Genomic DNA, 24,019 nt, shown 5'->3' on the forward strand with positions numbered 1-24,019 from the left:
TTTTTGAAGAATATGTAGTTAAAAAAATACACAAAAAGGATATGAAATAGCCATATCCTTCACGTCAATTGATAGAATCTCAACATCCTTAGAGATGACCAGGTCTAAGATGTGACCTTGAGTGTGAGTTGGACTCTTAATATGTTGAGAGAGGTCAAATGTGTCTAGTACGGCAAAGAGTTCTTTGGTTTTTCATGCAGTCATGCAACATGTAGGGCGATTGATCTAAAAAAAGAAAAATGTAAAAATGCAATGTTCTCTAACACGGGCCAAACTCTTGTCTCTTAGCCCTTCTGTAAACTTACTTCTTTCTTTGACCTTTAAGTGGTGTGTTGCACTATAATCCCAATCAAAGATAACACAGAGCATACTTGTGTGTAATTGACTACATGAATCACTTGGCATTATCTGGCTGTGTCGGTGCATCAGCTAATCATTTGCACACAGGGGACAATGGAGTTTAAAGTAGAATAACTATCTACAGATACACTTTGCAGACACACAGTCCCAAGAAGAGATTTACAGCTTGTTAAAGCTACTCAGTGAATACTCTGGATGCCATCTTGGCAGGCCAATTATCCCACAGGCTCCATTGTTGATTGAGTATTTTCTTTCTTTTCTTTTTTTTTTTGTCCTTTCACTTCACACATGCACGCACACACACGCACGCACACACACAGACTAAGCTTAAGTACGCCAGTTATTGTGCGCTACACCCTAGCCCTTTCCCCCGACCTCACTCGCTCAATATCCCGATCACAGCATTTTACCGTGATGGATTTTTGCTCTGCATATTCTGAAAATGAATATCTTCTTGAATAAGGGTGCAGAGGGCCAACCAGAGTGATCAATACAGGAGGATTATTCTCACTTTTCAGGTGTAACATCACATTCACCTTAATTTTGGAACCACTTTGTGTGATTGTTTACTTGAGGGTTTGTTTTTTTTTCAATGTGTGGACAAGTCTGATGTTTTCCCTGCACTGAGCAGATAGAGGGATTTTGTTGTCGAGGTCTAACGTGGATTACTCCCTCAATGCCTGCCTTTGTAGAGCCCTTGAATAGCTCTCCATAAATTTTAACTTTTGTCTCAGGTATGATGGCAAGAAGAACTGAAACTAGACCCTCTGCTGGCTGACAGATTGACAGATTTGGTGCCACGCCACTGGGCAATGACGTGTCTGCACTCATGAATAATTGTTTATTTGACAAAGCAACAGCCCACTGTGGAATCCAGTCCAGTGGATGGTTGCTTCTTTGCTTTTTGGCAGTTGAGCTGTAAAAAAATGCAGAGCAATTGGTTTGCTAGGAATTATCCATCTGCTGAACGATGGCCGTATTTTTTGGCTGTTTGCACAGCTTTACTCGGTATAATCGCAAATTATTTCCCGTAATCGCAATTAATTATTTCAGGCTATTTCTCGAACTAACAATGTTTATGATCCGGAAAGAAAGAGACTTAAATTTACAACTGAAAGCTCAGTTCATGGACAACCCACATTAAATTTTTTTGAACAAAATTTTGTACCGTTATCTCAGGCTTAGTTGTACTTTTTTCTGTAGGCTTTATGTCTTTTTTTTTGCCATGTAAGTGTTACACGTTTCAGCTATCTTTATTTTCTGGTCTAAATTTGCCCTCAAAATGGCGTTAAAGTAAGGGAAAACTGCCGTGATAGTGTTATTTGGGAGCCTACATTTATTACCGTTGAAAAAAAGCAAATCCCAGCTAAACACGATAATGGGGTTCACTTTTGTGACCAAGGTGCACAGTTTTGGTTGGCAAAATCTGCCATGTATACCATTGTACTACCACTATTCTGGCAACAACGAATAATAATAATAATAAGAAAAGTATAAGTAGAACAAGAAGACACAGATGAAGAACAATAAAAAGAAAAAATGTGTGGCTAATTTCTTAACACTCAAAGATACTTAATATGCAGTAGGTGCTCACAAATAAAGAGGCAGGTTAAATAAAGAAAAACATCTTAGTAACTGCAGGGCGGTGAAACAAAAAATGTATTTTTTTCCGCTACCGACAGCTATCTGATGGCTAACTAGCAGGCTCAGGTCATGTCTCAGCTGGCAGCTGTCACACAATGATTAAAATAATAAGTAAACATAATTTCTTTCTGGGCCTCCAACAAATTAATTTCATTTCCATTCATTATTATGGTGAACATTACCCAGGTTTTTTTAAAGGTTTCCGAAGTTACGCTGGACACATTTTTTTTGGTGCCAATTTTAGGACTGTAATTATTGACGTAATGTATTCATGGAATTATTACATCTAATTATTTACCATGTAAATACATCAGATGTGAAAAACACATGAGCAGATTTTGATGGAATATATACAGTATATATCTATGTGTGCTTTGTGGTCAGGAAGTGAAGAAACGGGTCCAAGCGGGGTGGAGCAGTTGGCGGAAGGTGTCTGGTATTCTATGTCACAGGAGAGTCTCTGTTAGGATGAAGGGCAAAGTTTACAAAACAGTGGTGAGGCCGGCCATGATGTACAGATTAGAGACGGTGGCACTGAAGAAACAACAGGAAGCAGAACTGGAGGTAGCAGAAATGAAGATGTTGAGGTTCTCGCTTGGTGTGAGCAGGTTGGATAGGATGAGAAATGAGCTCATTAGAGGGACAGCCATAGCTGAATGTTTTGGAGACAAGGTTAGAGAGAGTAGACTTCGATTGTTTGGACATGTTCAGAAGGGAGAGAGTGAGTATATTGGTAGAAGGGTGCTGAGGATGGAGGTGCCAGGCAAAAAACCGAGAGGAAGACCAAAGAAAAGGTTGATGGATGTTGTGAGGGAGGACATGAGGACAGTGGGTGTTAGAGAGGAGGATGCACGAGATCGGCTTAGATGGAAATAGACAAGTCCAAGTAAAAAGAAGATATATGTGTGCTTGGGTTTGTGTGTGTTTGTGTACATTGCAATCCACTATGATTGTCTTCCCCCCCCAAAAAAAACCAAAAAACAAACGTTAGTTATCTTTATAACTCGGGTGCAAATTTAAAGCAATATGAGTGACATTCATTACTACTCTTGAGATTTTAACCCTGCAATCCCAGCCAAGCCCCTTAAATCGTCTCCCCTCTGGCATTTTTAGTGGCAAGTTACCTCGTCGCCTTGTCTCGGTGGGCCGGGACAGGTGTGTTTGCTTAATAGACACCTCAGCGGGATATAACATTCCCCTCAGGATAGGGTTCATTCGTATGCGGTAGTTTTAGCAAAACAGATGGCGCTCACAGCTGAATGATGTGAGAATAAGAAAAAATAACAACCTACGCGACACCAGATACTTTTTACCCCCTCTCACACATTTTATAAATGACACAAACAGTAGAGTGTGGTATGTAAGTCGCGCCAATAGCAGGAAATAGGAAATAGTGGGAGGGAGAAATAATGAATAGGCTCAAACCAGAGCGAATTCCAAGCTTGTTTTGGTAGGTACTGTCGCGGGTTAGGTTAGTCAGTAAATAGGTTTTGTGTAAGTGGTCACACTTGTACTACAGTTCGCTACCCTGGTGTGAACCACAACTAACAACTTCAATCACAGGTTGATCGGTTTATTTCAAATCCATTTTATTAGTCTGTTTGGGAAAATAATCAATCCTGCCCTGCGTCAAACACTTAGACCTAACAGTTTATCAAATAATTATGTACATTAGATTTTGCACTTTTGAACACACAGCTACACTTACATTGTTGCATCACTTTTCATTTTCTTTTATCTGAGGTTTTGCTTTATACAAATGCTCCCAAGTTAGTTAATGTGTTCAAATAGGCCAGACAATCACGTAGTCACCATGAGAGCCATGAAAACAAATTTAACTGCTCTTCCTTTGCGGAATATTTGTGACTGTTGAAGTTGTATTGAGGATGAGTTCTCACGGAGAGTCAGCTGAGGGCCACAGCGGCTGATAAAAAGGCGAGGCCGCTATCGGGACACATACTTGATAACGGACAACGCTCGCCGCCTCCACTTCCTGATTCATGGCGGCACCGATCTGAGTGCAGCTGTAACGATAGCCAGCTCTGCTTCGAATACTTATTTTTTTGAACATATACACTAACATTTATCCCGGTTTATCGCTAGTGAAACATTCCCGACCCACTATAGAGATAGAGATAAATAGGGGAACATATAGTAGTTTTACCCCTGCATTTCAATACCTGTATCTAGCTATCATTAAAAACAGTAACCAGGCCAGTCAATTTTTTAGAAAGCCCTCAAGAGTGATTGAGTCAATGTGTTACGTTTTGCATAGAAAGTTCAAAACTTTTACCTGTTCTTGAGTTTGATCTCATTATACAGCCACGGTAGTTAGTAAGTAAATGAATAAATGTCCTCACGAATGCCAACTCTGCTCTGGAGAATTTTTAGGACTCTTTCTTTCCCAGCAATGTCCTCAGATATGAAATTCAAAAAAGTTATAGCTGTTAAGAACTTTTTTTCATCCCATGACTTTTTTTATTTTCATAGTTCTTGGCCAAATGAACAGAATTTGCCTGAAACTGACTTTCCTTGCATGTTCCTATCACTGTGAAAAATGTGCATCCCTATTAAAATCTAATTGTTCCTGCTGCATTGGCTACACACCCTTTTTTTTAAAGGACAATTACAGGCCACCAAATGAATCTGATGAAAACTTTCTTGTAGATGAGACCTGTGCCAACTGCTCTTTCGGGGCGATCTGCGATGCCCAGAGCGGCCAGTGTGTTTGTGCGACAGAGTGTGTGGAGTCCCACCAACCCGTATGCGGTAGTGACGGCTCGACCTACAACAGCGAGTGTGAGCTACACGTACGGGCCTGCAAAAAACAGATGGACCTGCGAGTGGTCAGCCAGGGAGAATGCAGTAAGTAGTGCACGCTTTTATTCATTGTGGCAGATTTAGAACTGATTATAAATGAATAACTTTGGAGGGAAAATGGAATATCATGATTAAAAGATTAAAATAGTGTTGTTTTTCTTCACCACTACATTTTTAAGCAGACAAGTGCAAATAGCCCAGACAATCCAGTCGGTATGTTTATTATCAACAAAATGGTTTTCTCCATGCACTGCAAAAGTGCTAATAATGGGAAATTCTATTGTCACTACTATTATACTATACCACTATTCCACTGTGGCGCTGCAAATTTTTGCAGTTTTATTTCATTCTGCTTCCAATAGCTTTGGAGATTGCAGCAAAGAGGCAGAATTTGGCATCTTTTCGGGTCACTACTAATCTAGATTTTCAAACAATCTTGTAATAATGATCATTCCTTTGGATTCTTTCTCTGGACCAATTATTTGCAGTGCGTATACTGGCCTCCTGCCACGTGTACACAAGGCAATATAAATGGCTATAGTAGCGCATTTCATTCACAAAGTAACTTATTGTGCTTTACATGAATAAAAGCATTTAAAAACAGCGAGCTAAAAACACAGTACGGGTAAATGAAATTGAAATGACAGCTTACTAAAAACAGTTACAGTTAGTTAGTTATAGACAGCTAGATAGATAGCAGAATTTTCAAGCCAATTCTGTGTAGACTTTTGCACAAGAGTAATGTGTTCTGATGTCTTTATTCTGGTCAGAACATGAGCTGCAGCTGGTAAATGCACTTTTGTGAAAGTAGTCAAAGGTCTAGGTGAAGTCTAGTAAGTTAAAGTAAGATTTCAGGACTATTTACAGACAATGCATGTCTCTTCTCTTATGTGTTGTTCAGAAACCTGTGGCGACACTGTGTGCGCCTGGGGCGCTCGCTGTGTCCAAAGTAAGTGCGACTGCCCACAATGCTTGGGTGAAGCATTCTCTCCGGTGTGTGGAAGTGACGGCACCACCTATGAGAACGAGTGTGAACTCCGCCTCTCCTCGTGTATGCAGAAGAAGAAAATCGGCGTGGCGAAAGTCGGCAGCTGCGAGGAAGGTAGGAAATAGAGTTTAAATTGCATCAGCCATTCAGTTGCTTAAGATGTGTCAATATCTTAATCAGCTGACCTGAAGTACAGTAGTTAGTCATCTGTGCTGTTTTTTTTCCTAATGGGCTCACATGCCGCCAACCGCATGCTAATGAGAGAGAATGAGCTGCAACTGTGCACATAAATGATACCCATCATGAGGAATTGCAATTAACTCTGGCTGATTAAGTGCTTGTCTGTAGGACATTTACAAACAATTCTGACATACTTTTCTTTCTTTTGTTGTGCAAATTTGAAGATTCAATCACATCCGCTAAAGCAAAATTGCATCTAAAAATATGAGTAAACAAATAATAGGAGCCCAATCCTTCAAATGCAGTTCAGAAAAACAAAATACAAGCGAAGTGGAATCATTGATTGGCTTATTTACACTTTTTGTGCCAGTATAGTTTAAAAATTATATCATAATATTTCAAGGAAGGTTGCCATGACAATAACTATGATATGGCAAAAAAATACTCAACCATGTATTTGTAGTCGCTGCTTTATCAACAACTGCATTTTAATTGCGTACAATATTTAAGCCAGCACTTTTTATTTGGATGAGCTGGTTGGCATGAGGCATATTTTGGGGAATAAATTATAAACTCATAATACAAAAATAAATAATTACAGACAATTACAAAGTCTTTTAAAAGAGATAATATGGAGATAATGTCCAAAGTTTGACAGTCTGGTTTCTTGAGGAAGGTGGCATTGACAACATTGGCCCTTTTTTCTGTTGTTACATAGTCCTGTTTCTGTTCTTGTGAAAGTCATGACAAAAGTCACAAATCCTTTTTTTTTTGGTTTCCTACAGGAAAGGCTCCACAATTAGTGTCACAAAATATACAATTACAATTTTTGTCATTGCACGTATCTGTTTAATTGGTGCCATGCAATTTCTCGACCACCTCTTTTACTACTGTAGATGACCATCAATTTGTTTGTGCTGTGACTAATAAAGTCGGCCATTGTTTGTGACTCATTTTAGAAGCCCTTCTATCCAGTGTCTTTCCCAGTGCATTTTACAGAGTTGTTCGGCCTGTAGTTCAGTTAGTGTAGTGTAGTTAGTGTCGTGTCGTGTGTATGAATTAGATCTAATTCAGTGAGCAAATCATATCTGTGTCAGTGCCGACAGAGCCAGGGGGGATATCACATTCCCTTCCTGAAGCGCGACTCAGCAGGGAGCGACGAGCTGTCCTCTGGCTGTCATGCAGATGGTGGCACACCGTTCCCCTCGTGGCTTGTGGGTGATCACAGCGAGCAGAAAAACGTGTGAAGGGGAGCAGATTACACCTGCCAGGAAGAGGCTTGGGTGGTAGCTGCAGAGAAGAGAAAAGAGGGGGCAGGTGGAAGATGGTGCAAAGAGACGTAAGATGAATCCACTTAGTTTTACAGCTTGCCACAATCTTTCTTTTCTTTACTTTTTTTCCTACATTATTTCTCTGACACCCTCCTTTTCTTCTTCTCCATTGTCTACCACATCGGCCAGGGGCCTGCGGGACGACTCATGATGCCAAAGCCTCTTGTGGTAGATTTAACATTATTGCATTGACTGAGAGAGTGACCCTTTTTGTATGTAGAGCATGAAGAAATTCGCAAGTGTTTCCCGTTGCGCCACACTCTGGCATTTATCTCCCACTCCATCCACATTGTCTGGTAGTGGCCCTGCATCAGACAGACAGACCTTCGCCTCCCCCGGGGGGCCTCCACACTAGGTCATGCCGCCTGATGGCTTAGTTTTTCAATTTCATTCTACGCCTAGTTCATACTGTCCCCGAGCATCCGCCACTTTCCATTACTTGCTCATTTTCATTCAGAGGCTCACACAATAGAATCTTGTTTCTTTTTGGGGTGTTCGCTCACCGTTGCTGCCTGGCATGTTGCCCACTCTTGTCTCTCTCCATTTTGCACTCTTTATCAAATAATCTGGCCCCTTGGGAAGAAAAACGATACAGGCAGGTCTTGCACTGGATATGATCGATAGGTTTCCCTGCAGGGAGAAGACAAAACCTGTCTTTCTAGTGTCGCCTTTCGAAACTGTTCATAAGAAGTGCAGGATGATTTTTACTCATTATAATCATTAGCGTTGCGTAGATCTCAGTTAGCCTGTCAGTCACTCAATCAGTTAGTTGAATCGTTAAGTTGGGCATAGACTTTGCAATTTATATTTGTTTTGAGCCTGATTTCTGCCCACTAGTTTTTGGATTTGCATCAGCCATCATTGGATGTGCAGTGTCTAGTGTCTTTCAGCTTGTCCCGTTAGGGGTCACCACAGCGTGTCATCTCAGATGAACGCTCATATTTGTTTGTCAGTTTTTATGCCAGATGCCCTTCCTGACACAACCGGTGTTGGGGAGTAGAGGCCCCAGTTAGATACAAACTCACAACCCCTGGTTTACCAAACCGGTGCCTCCGGATGTGCAGTGTACAGTTGGAAATAGAAAAGGACTGGCAGGGGACGACCGCTGGATGAGTTTCCGGCACAGATATCACACTTAGAAGTACATTGATTTGTTGTCAATGTTGTATTTAGTATTAGGATTCAGACTTTTCATTTTCTCCTCAATTTGCTTTGATAGTCAGCAAAATTTTAAAGCTTCAACTGTGTGAGCAGTCAAGCAGTTTCTGTTTCAGTTTCAGGAGACTGTGAGTGCTGCACTTGTAGAGTACTAGAGTGAATTCAATTTTTTTTTTTTTTTTTAGTTCCTCGTTTGGTTGGCTAGTTACTTGGCTGAGAGTGAGAACAGTGAAGATGGCAACACTGAAGATATGTAATATTGTGTCAACTGCTAACCTCAGCATCTAGATTGCTTGTGGGACAGTGGAAGTCAAAAGTAAATTTCTCATTTCTCCCTGAAGTTAAGAGGGTTTTTTTGTCAGTGCAATAAGATACAAAATTAAGATCTGAGAGATGGGTATCCAAATGCTACTAAACTGAGTTTGGGGTAGACCTGCAAAGGGTTGTGAGCTGAAAAGGCTTCTGTGAGCAAGGTGGCCTACAAACGTGGCTCAGTTACACCAGTGTTTTCTCAGGAGGAATAGGTCATCATTTGTGCCAAGTATTGTGAGAAGCTTGTGACATGAAAGGTTTTGACCGAAGTCATACAATCTGAATGCAATGGTATCAAATACAAATAAAATATACTTAAGCTTCTGACTTTGAATAAAGTAATAAAAATTTGTCAAAACAAGTCTTTTATTATTCATTATTTCAGCAAAGAAAAATAATTATATTTATAAGTGGCTTACTATGATTTCATGTCAGTTTTTTTATACAGGTTATGTTTTCACTTTACGAAAGAAACCATCCATTATTTAATGCACCATTATCTATCAAAAGTATGAGTTTTACAGAACTCTGGTGGTTGTTTGAGTCAGAATGAAAGAAAAAAAATCTTTGGTCTTGCTGGACTGAACAAAGGGCAGTAAGCATAAAAATTAACTTTTTTTTGCTGTTTTTTAATTTGTCAGTAATGAAAAATAAAAGCTTCCCTACTGTCCACGTGAGAGGAAAATTTATCACCCGTTTGATTTCACACTGAAGTTGTCCTGGCTTCTAAGTACAATCAAGCTTTTTACCTTAACAATATTGTACATGTATGGTATATACTGTATAAGTACTGTACTTACTCATCTCTATACTATAGTAGTGCTTTAGTTTAGTGGGCTGTCTGATTGACTTGATTGGAAGTACAGCAAGCAAATTGAGCCATTTGCTTTTCACCCCTAAATTCCGAGGTAATCTTGAGTCTGACACATGACACTGTTTTTTTAAACTAAAGAGGTGGACTGGATATTTTTATGCTCATTTTGTCTTCTTTTACCTTGTACACTTCTATGCACTTGGATACACATTAGACAAAAACATCTTCCTCCATTATTGACATTGTCAAGTGCTCAAAATGATTTATTTTCTGCGTGCCTGTTTTCTATGCTGTTTATTTTCTCTCCTTTTCTTCAGCACTGCATCTTTATAGCGCTCCCTTGGCTAAATAGACGGAGGGCTTCAACCAGATTGAGTAACAGTGACTGGATGGACAATGCACCGAGCTGATGTAGTCATCTTGGTTGGGCACGCATTAATTGAAAGGTTCTCCAGCTGCGCGGTGGGCACATCAGAGAGCAAAAGCTAATTAGGACTCCCTGTTTGCCTTTCACTTTTCGATATTCCATCCCAGTGTCTTATCTCTTCTATTTATTTGTCTCGGAGAAGCAGCCTTGAGCGGAATACAAATTGGCTTGGTCTGCATTTTTTTCTTTTGTATACTGCTGAGGTGGCATGCAATGTTGCAGGCACAAGTGGCCAACCCTGGAATGCCTCTGCTGTTATTCCATTCTCTTTCTGCTCAGTTGACTTTTTATAGAATGTATCTGGAAGAATGTCTTCTTACTTGTCCCGATTTAAATTCGAAGGTTCGAATTTGCATGATACTTGGCAACACCCAAGTAATCTTGTATTAAGGTTATAGGTTTTTTATGAGGCAACGCTTGTCCTGATTTTATGGTATTTATTAGGTTCTTCCATGGCCAAAGCCCCACCGCTCCTGGTTTTTCCGGTAGCCAGTTTAACATTTTTGAAATAATCTTGCTAAATGTATGTAACTTAGTATTTACAAAACTTTTGTGATAAACGTCATCAAAACAAGCAAGTGGTGGTGGGCTACTGTGCACAGTCCAGATGCATACCACAATTAATTCTTTTTTTTTTTTTTTTTTTGGTTAGGGGTGGGCCATTCAACTGCATTTAAAGCTTTTAGTTAGATGTTCCCCTTTTTTTTTTTGGTCAAGAAATTTGTTTGCAATGAACTTTCTGTTTCCCCCTAGGGGGCTTCCCTCACATATGCTCTCCATCTGATATTCCTCCCATCTTTTCCAAGATGACTCCTTTTCATTCCCTGCCTTCATACGCTTTCTACCTAACCTCCTGTAGGAGTTTTACTCGAGGTTTGTTGTTTCCCCTAAACGAGTCCCCCAACAGTCCTCCAGCTTCTCTTTCGCTCCTCTTCGTTGCCGTTTTTAAGACTTTGGATTTATCGCTGTGTGCTAAAGTTTATACAGCATCTGCAACAGCAGTTTTGTGATCCCACTGGTCATGGTCATGGTCTGAATTATGGGGTGTTGTTCAACATATGGCCTACCTGAGCACCTCGTTGACTTATAGAAGTGAACTAATAAAATTCCTTCCAAGGTCACTGTGAAGGAGCTACTAAGACAACTTTCTTAAGAGTCTTGGGAGATTTAATTAAAATTGAAGAAGTCGATTGACTCAATGTGGTATTTAGTTCCATTTTCATATCTGAGAGCAGGCAGTCATCAAGCACTACTTTCCACCATTTTTTTTCTCTGCACAGTTGGAGGCCAAGCTCGTTTCTGGAGACTCTCTGAACTTAAACACCATCAGTGGCAGGGGGCTCAATTTATTTTAAATTAATTTCCCCATTAAAAAAGTAGTGTTAATCCACTCCAGGGATTCAATTTAGGCTGTGACAAAACCTCTAACAGGTAAGCTCTGAAAAGTTAATCAGTGTTAAAAGTTATACAAATACAATATTGGATTAAACTTAAGCCCTTCCTCTTTTCCTTATTATAAATTGTAAAAACCTTTTGCGTATGAGTCGTTGATCGGCGGCCATCTCACGTCACCTATGCGACTTAAAACTATGCTGGTGATAATTCTCTTGCAGACTGTGGCTCCGGAGGTTCCGGGTCTGGTACGGAGAGCTGCGAACAAGACCGCTGTCGCTTATTTGGAGGCTCGCTGGACGAAGATGCTGAGGATGACCGATGCGTGTGCGACTTCACTTGCCACACTGTACCTCATGTCGAGGTAGGGATTGTTTCCCTTTGAGTGAATTATGAAATAAATTGATAACCATCTCAGTCATGTTTTGTGAATGAGGTGAACTCGACCCCAAAAAAAAACCACAACTACATTTTTGACAAATGCAGGTAATATCATCAAGTTCATTTAACCATTAATTTTTAAAATATATTAAATTCATTATCCTAGTGACATGAAATCAAAATGTAACTACAGGTAATTAATTGAAAATCATGACTAGTATATCCGCTTTTTTTTTTTTTACTGTGGCTACCTACCATGATGATACAAATACAATGGATATACAGGTAGATATAGTACAACTTACCTGTTTTTTTTACACGTAGGTTTGTGGCTCAGATGGGAAAACCTACAGCAATGAGTGCGAGCTGAAGAAAGCCAGATGTGAGAAACAAGAGCAGTTGACAATTCAGCACTTGGGCTTGTGTGCAGGTCTGTGCATCTTCTCAATGCATCACTGCCATTCACTGTCATTGGCATCCCACCCCTCTCACTCTCTCATGTCATCCATTCATGGGGGATGATTAGTAAAACTCTGGATACTGCTGTTGAGATTTAGGACAAAAGAAAGCAAAGAGTTGGGAACTTTCACTTGAATATACTTACAAGGTGACAGGTGGTTGGTATCCTTGCCTTGCCGCTTTGAGGTTTGGGGTTGAACTCTCGACTCAGGCCTTCCTGTGTGGAGTTTGTGTGTTCCCATGCTTCTGTGGGCTTTCTTCAGGTACACCAGTTCCCTCCCACATTCCAAAGACATGCCTGTTCGGTTAATTGAAGACTAAATTGTGTGAAAATGACTGTGATTTGTTGTTTGTCTACATGTACCCTGTGATTGGTTGGCATCCAGTTCAGCTTGTACCCCGCATCTCACCCAAAGTCATTTGGGACTGGGTCCAGCTAACCTGCCACCCTAAATAAGGATAAAGGGTTTAGTCCATTCTCAACACGGCTCATCGTAGTCTGGGTCGCGGGCCACTGGAACCTATCCCAGCTGGCATCGGGCAAAATTCGGGCTACACCCTGAACTGGTCGCCAGTTTGTTGCAGGTCACAAGGATGAATATCTTCAATGATAGTTTACAATAATTAGCAGGAATTACAGGTTACTCAAATATCTTTGGAAAAGGTACAAATACAAGTAATCCTATTTTTAATTAGGTTGGCGCAATATACCCTGACTTTGTTGCTTGTCTTTTTGTTTCAGCCCTCCAATATAACTGGACAAATGTAATTTATCCTTCTATTCTGACCACCTTTCCAAATTTTTAACATGGCTTATGATATACCTGCCCACTGTTTATATGCATTTGTCAAGGATACAACATCTGCTGGGAATAACCATTTTTCTAATCGACAGTACTTGATTTCTACCTAATATCTTACATAGGGTGTACACTATATTTTGGCTTCTGACGGGCGGATCAACACCCTGTCTTTGGTCTCCAACTAAATGAGGTTGGATGCGTCGGAATCGGCCGCTAAACTGCATAAGTCATCAACGTCTTCTTCTTTCCAAAGTTATATAGAGATCAATGTTCTGGATGTGACTTGAAGCAGAGCAAAAGCCACTTAGAGAGTTCACGTGATCATTTCAGCCTATTTGATTCCGCATGGGAATAAAAGAGAGTAAGATGGAGAGAGAGGGAAAATTGCCGGTGTTTTCACAGCCAACCCTTGAGATTGTTCTCCTTCCTGAGCTGGCCTCTTTAGGCTCTGACTGTCACGCTTTTCTTCCATCCACGGATAATCAATCCCTTTTCCAAGGAGCCCTCTGCAGGCACCAGAGCGCCGAGCTCTCCCCTCCCATTGGCCAAAACTATGAAACTTGGATGTTGGGGAATTTCACTGGCCTTCGCATTAGCTATGTAGGGAGAAACTTCATTTGACCTCAACTAAAGAAGCATCAAAACATGCTTGGCAGCGCATGGAAAGCCCAGCTGTGTTTTAGGTATTCTAAAGAACACTGCTGCCTTTGCCTCTTATTTGAACTCATCCTTATAACTTGCTTGCAAATCCGTATCAAATTCAATTGTTTCTAGTTTAGTTTCCACAGGCCAACAAGTAAACATATCGAAAGTCAAATGTCAAAGCTACCTTGCACCTTTGTCCAACTTGGAAAATGACTAAATATTTGGAGAAAAAAAAATACGCTTCCAATGTCCCACAAAACTTTGGAATTTGAATCTACACAAATGTCAGCTTTTTTTTCTTTGTTTTGTGATTTTGTTTAAAAAAAAAACACAGACTCAGCATATGGTGTGACATGAAACACAAGATGAAGCCTATGCACAGCAAATTACCTTCAAGGTGATAAAAAATTTCAGTGTCACTTCTGTTTCGTCACTCAAATTTAATAAGATAGACCAATTTACCATTGTTGTAATGTTATAAGTAAAGTAAGAATCTAAAATTAAACATATGCAACTCATCTCCAATGCACCCAATGCAATGTTATTATTTTGGATGTTTTAGTACTCAAATTTATCAATGTTCCTGAAACCAGCTGTGTTCCCCAAAATAATTTACAGTATCTGCTTGAGGGTTTTTGTCTAAGTCTGAGGGACTAGCCAGAGAAAGCAACGCAACAGACCCCAACAGGTTGAGGGTAGCACCACGTGTCATCGTATAAGCACAGTTCGACCAGACAATTCCAACTGAAGAGTGAAAACCCTTGAAGGGCAGTAAGAACATAAGAACTTCCAAGTTCTACTTGACCTAATAGGCTCAGTAAAGATATGTTAATTGAGTGGAGGGAAGTGGCAAGTGAAATGAACTGTGACCAATGCCCATCGCTGGAGCTGGAAAAGCATTGGAAAAAGGAGCTAGTCCAGCCATCACCATTAGGCCGAGGCTCCTATTCACACCAGTAGGCATTGTGCTTTATGGCTCCAATATCTTCAGCCTCCCCAACAGCAAATGAGCAGCCAAGAAAAAGAAACAGAAAGGGAGAAAGTCTGTCCGTACCACTTGATTTCGCTCTTTAAAACTTGGCATCGATCATTGGATGGATGATTTGAATGATATTTTTGGCTTTTTTTAAATAATTATTAAATGGGATGAGTACAAAAGACTTAGGTATGCTGAAGAACAGGAAAACTACAACACTTACGGTCAGATGTGCTTTTCAAATGCCAATTTATCTTCCGATGAAAATACTTCACTGTCAATCACACAAACTGGAAAAAAAACATTAATTTATTATAAACTCGGTGTAAGAAATGTTCGCCTTCTCACTGGTGCAGCAGTGTACAGATCAAGATAATTGCTTTGAGTCTTTTTGCTGATTATTTTTACACGGGCACTTGTTGCTAGGCAGATTTCAACTATTATAAATAGTATAGACGCTAAAGAAATTGTAAAAGATAATTCGATAAAAAAAATAATAAATCGTATATTTTCATGCAACACATGGCCACCCACTTGCCACAGAGCTAGGCAGAATCTAAACATCTGCAGAACCATCCTGTAAGCCAAAATTGCCATTCTCTCCCACAAAGGCAAAATGTCAAACGAGGAGCTGACAGCGCTGTTTGGGATCAGGAGACACATGATGGAAAATTACACTGGGTTGATAAGATTAAGGATTAAAGAATTGGGGACCAAGGACACGGTGGAGCATCTGGTGGAATCTTTGGCCTCACAGTTCTGAGGACGGGGGTTCAAATCCCGGCCCACCTGTGTGGAGTTTGCATGTTCTCCCCAGACCTATGTGGGTTTTCTCCAGCCACTCCAGTTTCCTCCCACATCCTAAAAACATGCAACATTAACTGGACACTGTAAATTGCCCCTAGATATGATTGTGAGTGGAGCTGTTTGTCTCCATCTGCCCTGCAATTGGCTAGCAACCAGTTCAGGGTACACTCCATCTCTTGCCCAAAGGTAGCTGAGATAGGCTCCAGCACTCCCACGACCCTTGTGAGGATAAGCAACTGAGAAAATGGATGGATTGACCATTTATTCCAAAAATGTTGCTATTTAAACACTGCTATGTATTACATCGGGGGAAAAAACACTTGAAAATAAATTCATGAATCTGGTAAGGGCGCTTCCCATTTTTCTTGCACCTGTATGGTAAATTATGGTCCTGTTTTTTGGTTTTTTTTTTTTGAATATCTGTTTTTATTACTGCCGGTTGCTCGGTTGAAGGCTATTACCTTAAACAATGAAGCTCCACACAAATTGGCAATCCCACAGCGTTACTGTATTGTATTACTGTATTACTGCATGTCTGTCTGGCTGCAGGGCAGTATTTTCAATCCTGTTCTATCTGACAGGAACAAATGAAGAACATGCCTCCAAGTAGGTAGTAAATGTCAGCTGCACCATTGTTTTCGCTGCAGGTAATAGCATCATTCCCCCTCCCAATTTTGACCCATTGTCGCGGAAGTCACCAATAGAATTTTTCATCTAAAAGCTGACCAGGAGCCCCCCCGCCTTGTATCTCTGCCCCTTGAGCCAATCTCAATCTCTGTTTCCTCCAAACAACTGACAACACAAATGACATTTTCTTCTTTCGCTCACGGAGACATCCCCCTCATCCTCTTTTTCCCTTTTGTTTCCCACCTCATCTGTGATTTCAGCCACATCGCTCCCGGAGCCCACCAAGTCCCAGCACTGCTCTCTGTCTGTGTACGGCTGCTGTGCCGACAACTTTACAGCCGCGTTGGGAGTCGGGCTGGCTGGCTGTCCAAGTGAGTCAGTCCTCCTCTGTGTTCTGCTGTGGCCTTTTTTCATTTTCACAACTTAAAAACAATATTATGTCATCAGATCAAATGATGTCATCATTGTTTTTGTATGTTGGTTAGCGTTTTGAATCCGGTATATGTGGAACCTACTTCACCATTTGATTCCTCCCAGCTCAGGTAAATAGTGAAGTGGACAGTGACAAAGCACCAAACGGAACTTTAAAATTGTCTTTTGCTTAACACAAGATGTCACTACAGAGGCATCAAAGAGGACAATATTCAATCGAGGTGTAGGCTTCGCTGGTGTTTACGTATATCAGCTCGTATTCATATATATAAAGGATATCCATGTGTTTAATTTTAGTTTGACGGCACCTTGAAAACAACAAAACATAAGTGAGTAGAGCTTCAAACCATCATGTCATCAAACTGCAGTCATGCTCGTTAGCGTAGCATACACAGGAAATCAGCTAACCTGTTTCCCAGGTTTGGTCACGTGACATTTCAAATATAGGGGATTGGTGTGGATCCTGAATTTTTTTTTGCTTTGATCTGTAGTGCTCCAACTTAAGACTCTTTTTTTTCTTTATGTTAGAAGGGTAAAATTATGTAACCAGAAAGTTCTCGGATGTATGCGGGATTCAAAACAATTCTTAAAGTGCAGTATTATTTGTGGTTGTGTTCTTACAGTAAATCCTTTTCCTTGATGCTTACAAACCAGAATGCTTGATCGTCCTAATTTGTATTGGTAAAAAACTTCCTATTGGCCTTATAAGAGCTTTAGACCGCAGCTCTGTGTGTACAAACACATAACATAAAAGTAAGTAAATTTTACATTTACATGTACATTTATGTCACCAACATCAGCTCTACACTAGCAAAAAAAATTATGTGGATTACTTTGTATAATGTGAATTAAAAAGTAAGGGAAGACTTTTGCTTCTGTATTTCCAGACATTTTAGCGCATTCTAAAAATTAGGATATAAATAGACTGTTCCAAAGTCAAGCCTGTTAATTAATCTACCGTCAATTGTGGTTAAACAAATAATAATAATACATAATAATTACAATAATATTACATCCAGTTAACATATTAACAGATGAAACACTCTTGGAACTATGTGCCAATTGCATCCCAATTCAAGTAAAAGTAATTGATTTACATCACTGACAAAAGATGTCTTACTTCACTCAATTGAAATTAATTATAAGTGAACTAAAAGCCTTGACAATAGCTTTTCTAATTGGTACACACAAAAAAAAGAATCTGTGCATGTAGCACGTCCTCATTTGGTGTAACGTGGCATGTTAATTTCCAGTCGGCATATCAATGCATAGTGTGACAAGATGGCAAACATAACTCACCTTTGATGTAATTTCGACCTTGGAAAGTACTCGTATTATACAACCACAACAACTAATTTAGCTATTGTGTCAGTGAGATAACGTACAAGTAGCTTGTAATATATTTACAGTGGAAACCTTGAGACCACCTCAATTGTACACCAGAAATCCACTGAATGAAAAAACAAGTTGATGAGTGTCGATTGTAAACTCTCGACTGTTTCCATGAGTATGGATGAAAAACAATTTGAAATAGGGGTAAGCTTAGATTTAGGTGAGATTTAAACTCACTCTTTTCCCCATCTATTTGAGCACCATTGAGCCTTGCTTGAATCTACAAACGCTCCTTTTTAACTTGCACGGTGGGAGAAGTACCTGAAATAACGTATTGTTGAAGGATTTATTTTGTCCTTGTTGTTTTTGTATTGTCCTCAGGCACCTGCCGATGTAATGTCTACGGCTCCTACAAGGGAACATGTGACCCAGCCAGTGGTCAGTGCTCTTGCAAGCCGGGCGTCGGGGGGCAGAAGTGTGACCGCTGCGAGCCGGGCTTCTGGAACTTCCGCGGCATTGTGACTGAGAACATGAGCGGCTGCGCGCGTAAGCCTTTTGTTTTGGTACCTGCCATTTCCAATGCTCAACAGTCACGTGGGTCCAACACGCACGTTTTATAACATTAAATTGAACATTTATTCTTTAGATAGTTGGGTATCTCAAATACCTGCCTAACCATCAAGTGTAAAGTTACACAAAAGGACAACTGCATATTTCCGAAATTGAGTATGTAAGTGAGTTGTTCTGCATTTTGCTGAATTGTATCAATAGAGTTTTGCTAATTTACATCATATCACTGCCACACCGAACTTCTCCGCCGATGACGTGCAGGCCACGCTGAGCAAACAACCTCGCTTAGTCCCAGTGCCACAGTCCCCAGTTGTCATGGTAACAAAAAAAGAGCACTCTGTATTGGCCTTGCCGGAGATGGGGTGCAGTGTGAGCACCACAGCAAATGAGCCACTTCATTTGTTTGAGACAGGACTGCCCCCTTGAAACTTCTACTGGATATGCAAATGTGCCTTTTAATTTACTTTTTTTTAATAACTTTACTTTCTGTGATTGGCTGGCAACCAGTTCAGGGTGTACCCTGCCTCCCGCTGTTCATAGCTAGGATGAGCTCCGACACTCCCGTGACCCTCGTGAGGATAAGAGGCTCAAAAATGAAATGAATGAATGAGATTAGCCATTCAGGTTAAACAATTTCAAATGCAGTAAAAAATAAATAATTCCAGCAGAGCAAAATTGGGAGTGAAAAGTCTGCTTCCATCCTTTATCATTACTTTTTTTTTGTAATAAAGTCATGTCCAAGACATTAAGACACTCAAGAAAAGTATGACCCCTCCTTGAAAAATGCAACAATTGAAACCACAGCTGTAACACAATAGTACACCAATTTTACTTGTTTTTTTTTCAAGAACAATATTGTTTTGTGGCCTGGTCTCATAAAAGTTATATTTTGGGATTTTGGTTTGTACATTAATTTTAAAATGATATGTTTTAATGTAATTGTCGCTTTGGATTGAAATACATTATCACAACAAGTTCATTTGAATTTACAACTGACTCACTCATGTCTTTGTTTAAGAAACTCAACATAGTCTTGTCCAACCGCACTTAATTGAATGAATGTCCATTTGTATTGAAGCAGTCCGCGTTAGCGCCCATGAATCCTTGTTATTTCCTGCACCTGAGGTGTCAAAGTTCAAATGCTTCAAAAGCTGGAGATCAGTCATCAAGCTGAGCTCTTCCTCAGCCCCCCTTAAGAACGTTTGTCTACAGCAAGCCATTGCAGTGGGATGCATGCCAATACTTGATCCCACAAGAGAAAGAAAAGCACATATCACTGATTTTAGGAGCACAACAGGATTGTTGTTGGTCTTTAGAGTGTTTGTCTTTGTCTTTTTCTTGCATACTCATCTTGTTCTGTGGCCTCTCAGTCTTGCGAAGTTCCAGGGCAGGAACCAGCTCTTTAATCAATCTTCTCCTCTCTCCTCATTCACGGGCAGCGTGCAACTGCGACGCCAGCGGGTCCGTGCGTGACGACTGCGAGCAGATGTCAGGTCTGTGCTCTTGTAAGGCCGGAGTGAAGGGCATGAAGTGCAATGTGTGTCCAGACGGAAGCAAGATGGGCATGAATGGCTGTGACAAAGGTAATACATGGGCAATTACCAAAACTAAATTGATAAAAACTAGCAGTCCACTTTTTGGGGTGAGCTAGTGTCTATTAGAGAGACAATTCTTACGAGCAAGTAAGACAATATAGTACATTTTAATAGCACATTACTCATTGCTGTTTTTATCGTTATGTTGCAATACAGGTGCAACTTACTCTTTACATTTTTTGATAATAGTATCTTTCATTTATTTTTTTTTTGGGGGGGGGATATATGTACATATTTAATCACTGCGAGCCCTCTCGGTTAACATATTTGACTTTAAAAGCAATCAATGGCAGTTATAAGTTAAAGGTCAAGTGTCATACCTATAAACATTCTAAAATAGATATTGTAATGAAAAATACATGTAACATTATTCAATTCAATGTCTATTCCAAAAAATAAATGTGAGCGGAGAGCGCGCGGAAGTGTCATTCTGCGACATCCAAGTGGTCGCCATATTGGTTGCATCCTCTGTCCGTGACGTCAACCGGACATTTGCCAATGAATACACGCGGTGCACCCTACTATGGGAGACGAACACGCCCCTTCTGACACGGAAGCTCTTTTCGAAAAAGAGAAGACCACACATCCGAGTGAAGTTACCGGGGCAATATTACACTATTGTTTCGAGCCATATTCGGATAATATGCGATCACGGCCAAACCGCCTCCCCGTCTGATCGACTTCCGTGGTCGAGATGAGCCATCCCGGCCCATCCCAGCCAGCCGGTGTGGCTCATTTTCGCCGCCGTGGTGGCTTATAATGGAGCCGAGCTGTGCTGCTTTAGGGGGTTGTTCATAGCCACCGCAGTATGCGATGAACAACACAGTTGAGCCGGGCCGCTTTACTGCGTTGTTGTCGCACGCGGCTGAGTGAGGCATTGGTGCTGCGTTCTTCAGAGCCTCCCCCTTCTGCGAGCCCGAAGCGCAGCCTTCGCTGGCGAAGCGACGCAGCAGCCCGACGCCGTCGGACGTGCACATCGACAGATTTCGTACGCGGATATTTTGTTACTTTATGAGAGACCGATTACGTGGTCCACCCCAAACTATTATTTTTTTTTAGTAGCTGTATACACACCTACCTGTCATTTAGAACCCATGAAGCTTTCGTCCTCTGCACCCGTGCAATCCATTTTTCATGACGAACCAGGTCTCTTGCAAACTAATGAAGGGTAATTCCATTCTCCCGGGTGTTCAAGCAATGCAACCAGCCAGCATTTTGGTTAACGCGAAAGAACAACGTGCTACCTTCCCGGAGGTAAAACTCATGAAAACAAACGAGTCCACTTGGGGGCGCTTCTGTCCTTTACGTCACTTCCTGCTGCTTCTCGAAAACAAATCCCCCGAGAGGATTTTCATGGCGGGAGTTACAAAAAGCTGTATACGTCAAAATCATGTTTTGTGGTGAAAAAACGCATTGGCCCATATTGGGTGCTGTTTTTTCATTAATAACATACTAAAAATCATCCATTTCATGACAGTGGCCCTTTAAGCGGGTATACATTTGTTCCTGTAATAATAGTAAATTTGCATTAAATCGTGCTTGTATTATTTTAATATTGTCAGTCCTTATTTAGTCTTTATCTCATAAAACAGCAACTTTGTTCATGAAATTGGGACTTTTTCCCTGTAAATGTACAACTTTCTTCTTGTGATACTGCAGGATTGTTAGAATGATATAACATCTATATTTGTATAAAATAAAAAAATATATTCTCAAACTACAACTTGAATTTAACAAAATAAGAACTTTCTTCTCCTACAAAAACAATTTCTGTAATGAAGTTTTGTATTGTAGAGGTTTTCTCATGATTCCTGCTTTATTGTAATAATGCAAAGAGTTTATTCTCATTGAATTTTTTTGTATGGCTGTGTTACTCTATTGTATTACTATCTGTATCAAATCAAAAAATCTATGAAATATCCAATAGTAAGTCATTTATTTTCTAGATTTAACAATGTTGACGCATTGGCGGAGCCTTTTCCCCCCAACGTTTCACTCTTAAAATATACTCTTAAAACTTCAAAATTGTTTATTTCTATTTCCGCATAAGGATTATTGATTCTTGGGGATGTAGAATGAAAAGAGGCCGGATTTAAATTAGGTTAAAAGGTTAGCTCATACTGCGTGTTGGCCATGCTGCTCCTTGATTAAGACACTCTATCAGCTATTGAGTGGAAATCAAAAGCTCAATCAAGTCAGCAACAGGGCGCACTGGTGGGATCAACTCCCCCACTCACCATGTCAGATGAAAAGACACAAGGCTCTGGGAGGTAGAGGCGCATGAAAGCCGGGGCCCAGGACGGGGGGCGCTTTAAGCCGTTATGATGTAGCTATGATGCAAAGGCCTTCCACTTATGCCCTGGTGGTAGCAAGCAAGTCTCCTTCAGATCATGCAGCAGTAACTTTAAGGCTCCAAAGGTGCTTTAAAAAGATACCTCATTAAAAAAAATGTAAAAAAAAAAACATTCAAAAAAGTCAATGCAAATTACATTGGAGTGAAAACATCTTCAAAATATAAATAAATTTGGAAAAGCTAGTGACGACTTTCTGATTCATTGAGAACGTGTTGTGGGGGCGTCAGAATATTTGGACTGCTGCCTCCAAGCAGAGGGCGTCTGCCGCTCATCGTCGCATCATTGGCTAGAAAAATTTTCTATTTGGAAGCTTTGGCGCGGTGATGTCAAAAAAGCTCCTCCAATTGGAGAGAAGTTGGCGGAGTTGTACAACAAACAACAAGAGGGAAATGGAGGAAGGCATGATAATTGCATTGCCCCACTATCCCAAACCTTACGCCAATAGAAAAATGATACACTGCGACGTCACTGCAGGACACTTTTAAACAACATCCTAAACCTGAAACACGCATCAAAGGGCTCTTCCTGGAACTACAAAACACAAATGAGTTCAACTGCGAGATGCTGCTGTGAAGGATGGGATATTCCCTATCTCTCTTTTTTTCATGATGTTGTGTCTGGCTACTTCTTAAATTAAAAAAAAAAACTGGGCTTTCTTTTCCAACACTGCTACATTAATTTTGTCGAGTTTCCGTCCACTGGTCGAGGAAAGCCTCCTGACTTCCTTCTAGGCTGTTACATCACCATTTCCAATTATGGGATGGCTTTGCCCCCTTTAGTATCGTCTTTGCGTTGTGACGCGGGGGCCTTTCACACTCAGCAGCTGCAGTGTAAAAAACCCTTAACATATTCTTTTTGAGCCACTGAGCCAGTTTGAATGAGCTAATGTGCTACAGGAAAACTGAATTATTCATTTATGTATCTGACAAGTAAATACACTCCTTTGTGAATATATTAATGTATTAACGCCTTGGGTTATATGAGTTTGTAATACACAGATTATATGCCTTATCAATAATTCACCATTTTTTCTTTGTATGTTAAAAAAAACACTACTCATAACTGCACATATATACATTATCGTAGATTAAAAGAGTTCATTATCATTGCTATACGATCCAGTGGAAACCTCTGTGAACCTCTTGTGTTTTTATTTTCACTATGCTAATGTACAAACGTGGACAAAAAATTGTGAATACACAAATTTGTATATTATCTGCCAACACGGTGGATCAGCTGGAAAGCATTGGCCTCACAGTTCTGAGGACCCGGGTTCGATCCCAGCCATCCCTGTGTGGAGTTTGCTTGTTCTCCCCGTCCCTGCATGGGTTTTCTCCGGGCACTCCGGTTTCCTCCCACATCCCAACAACATGCAACATTAATTGGACACACTAAATTGTCTCTAGGGGTGGTTATGAGTGCGGCTGTTTGTCTCTGTGTCTCCTGCCTGTTGACAGCTAGGATAGGTTCCAGCACTCCTGCGACCCTTGTGAGGATAAGAGGCTAAGAAAATGGATGGATGTATATTACCTATAGTAAAGTAAATTGGTAAATTCTAGTAAATTCAAATGCCAGTTCATTTGAATGTTGAAACCAGAAAGTCAACACAAGC

General features: G+C 40.5%; 1 protein-coding gene across 1 annotated transcript in view; it reads left to right on the top strand.

Moving 5' to 3' along the window:
- agrn (agrin) overlaps positions 1-24,019 on the top strand; it is a 174,368-nt gene that overhangs the window by 82,788 nt on the left and 67,561 nt on the right. Inside the window, exons 8-14 of the mRNA XM_061800472.1 lie at positions 4,672-4,869; positions 5,726-5,926; positions 11,648-11,790; positions 12,132-12,237; positions 16,385-16,495; positions 18,270-18,434; positions 19,898-20,041. Of these exons, the coding sequence (XP_061656456.1) occupies positions 4,672-4,869; positions 5,726-5,926; positions 11,648-11,790; positions 12,132-12,237; positions 16,385-16,495; positions 18,270-18,434; positions 19,898-20,041 (1,068 nt within the window). The remainder of the gene's footprint in view (positions 1-4,671; positions 4,870-5,725; positions 5,927-11,647; positions 11,791-12,131; positions 12,238-16,384; positions 16,496-18,269; positions 18,435-19,897; positions 20,042-24,019) is intronic.

The sequence above is a fragment of the Syngnathoides biaculeatus genome, chromosome 2 (assembly GCF_019802595.1).
Source record: "Syngnathoides biaculeatus isolate LvHL_M chromosome 2, ASM1980259v1, whole genome shotgun sequence".
Classification (NCBI taxonomy): Eukaryota; Metazoa; Chordata; class Actinopteri; order Syngnathiformes; family Syngnathidae; genus Syngnathoides; species Syngnathoides biaculeatus.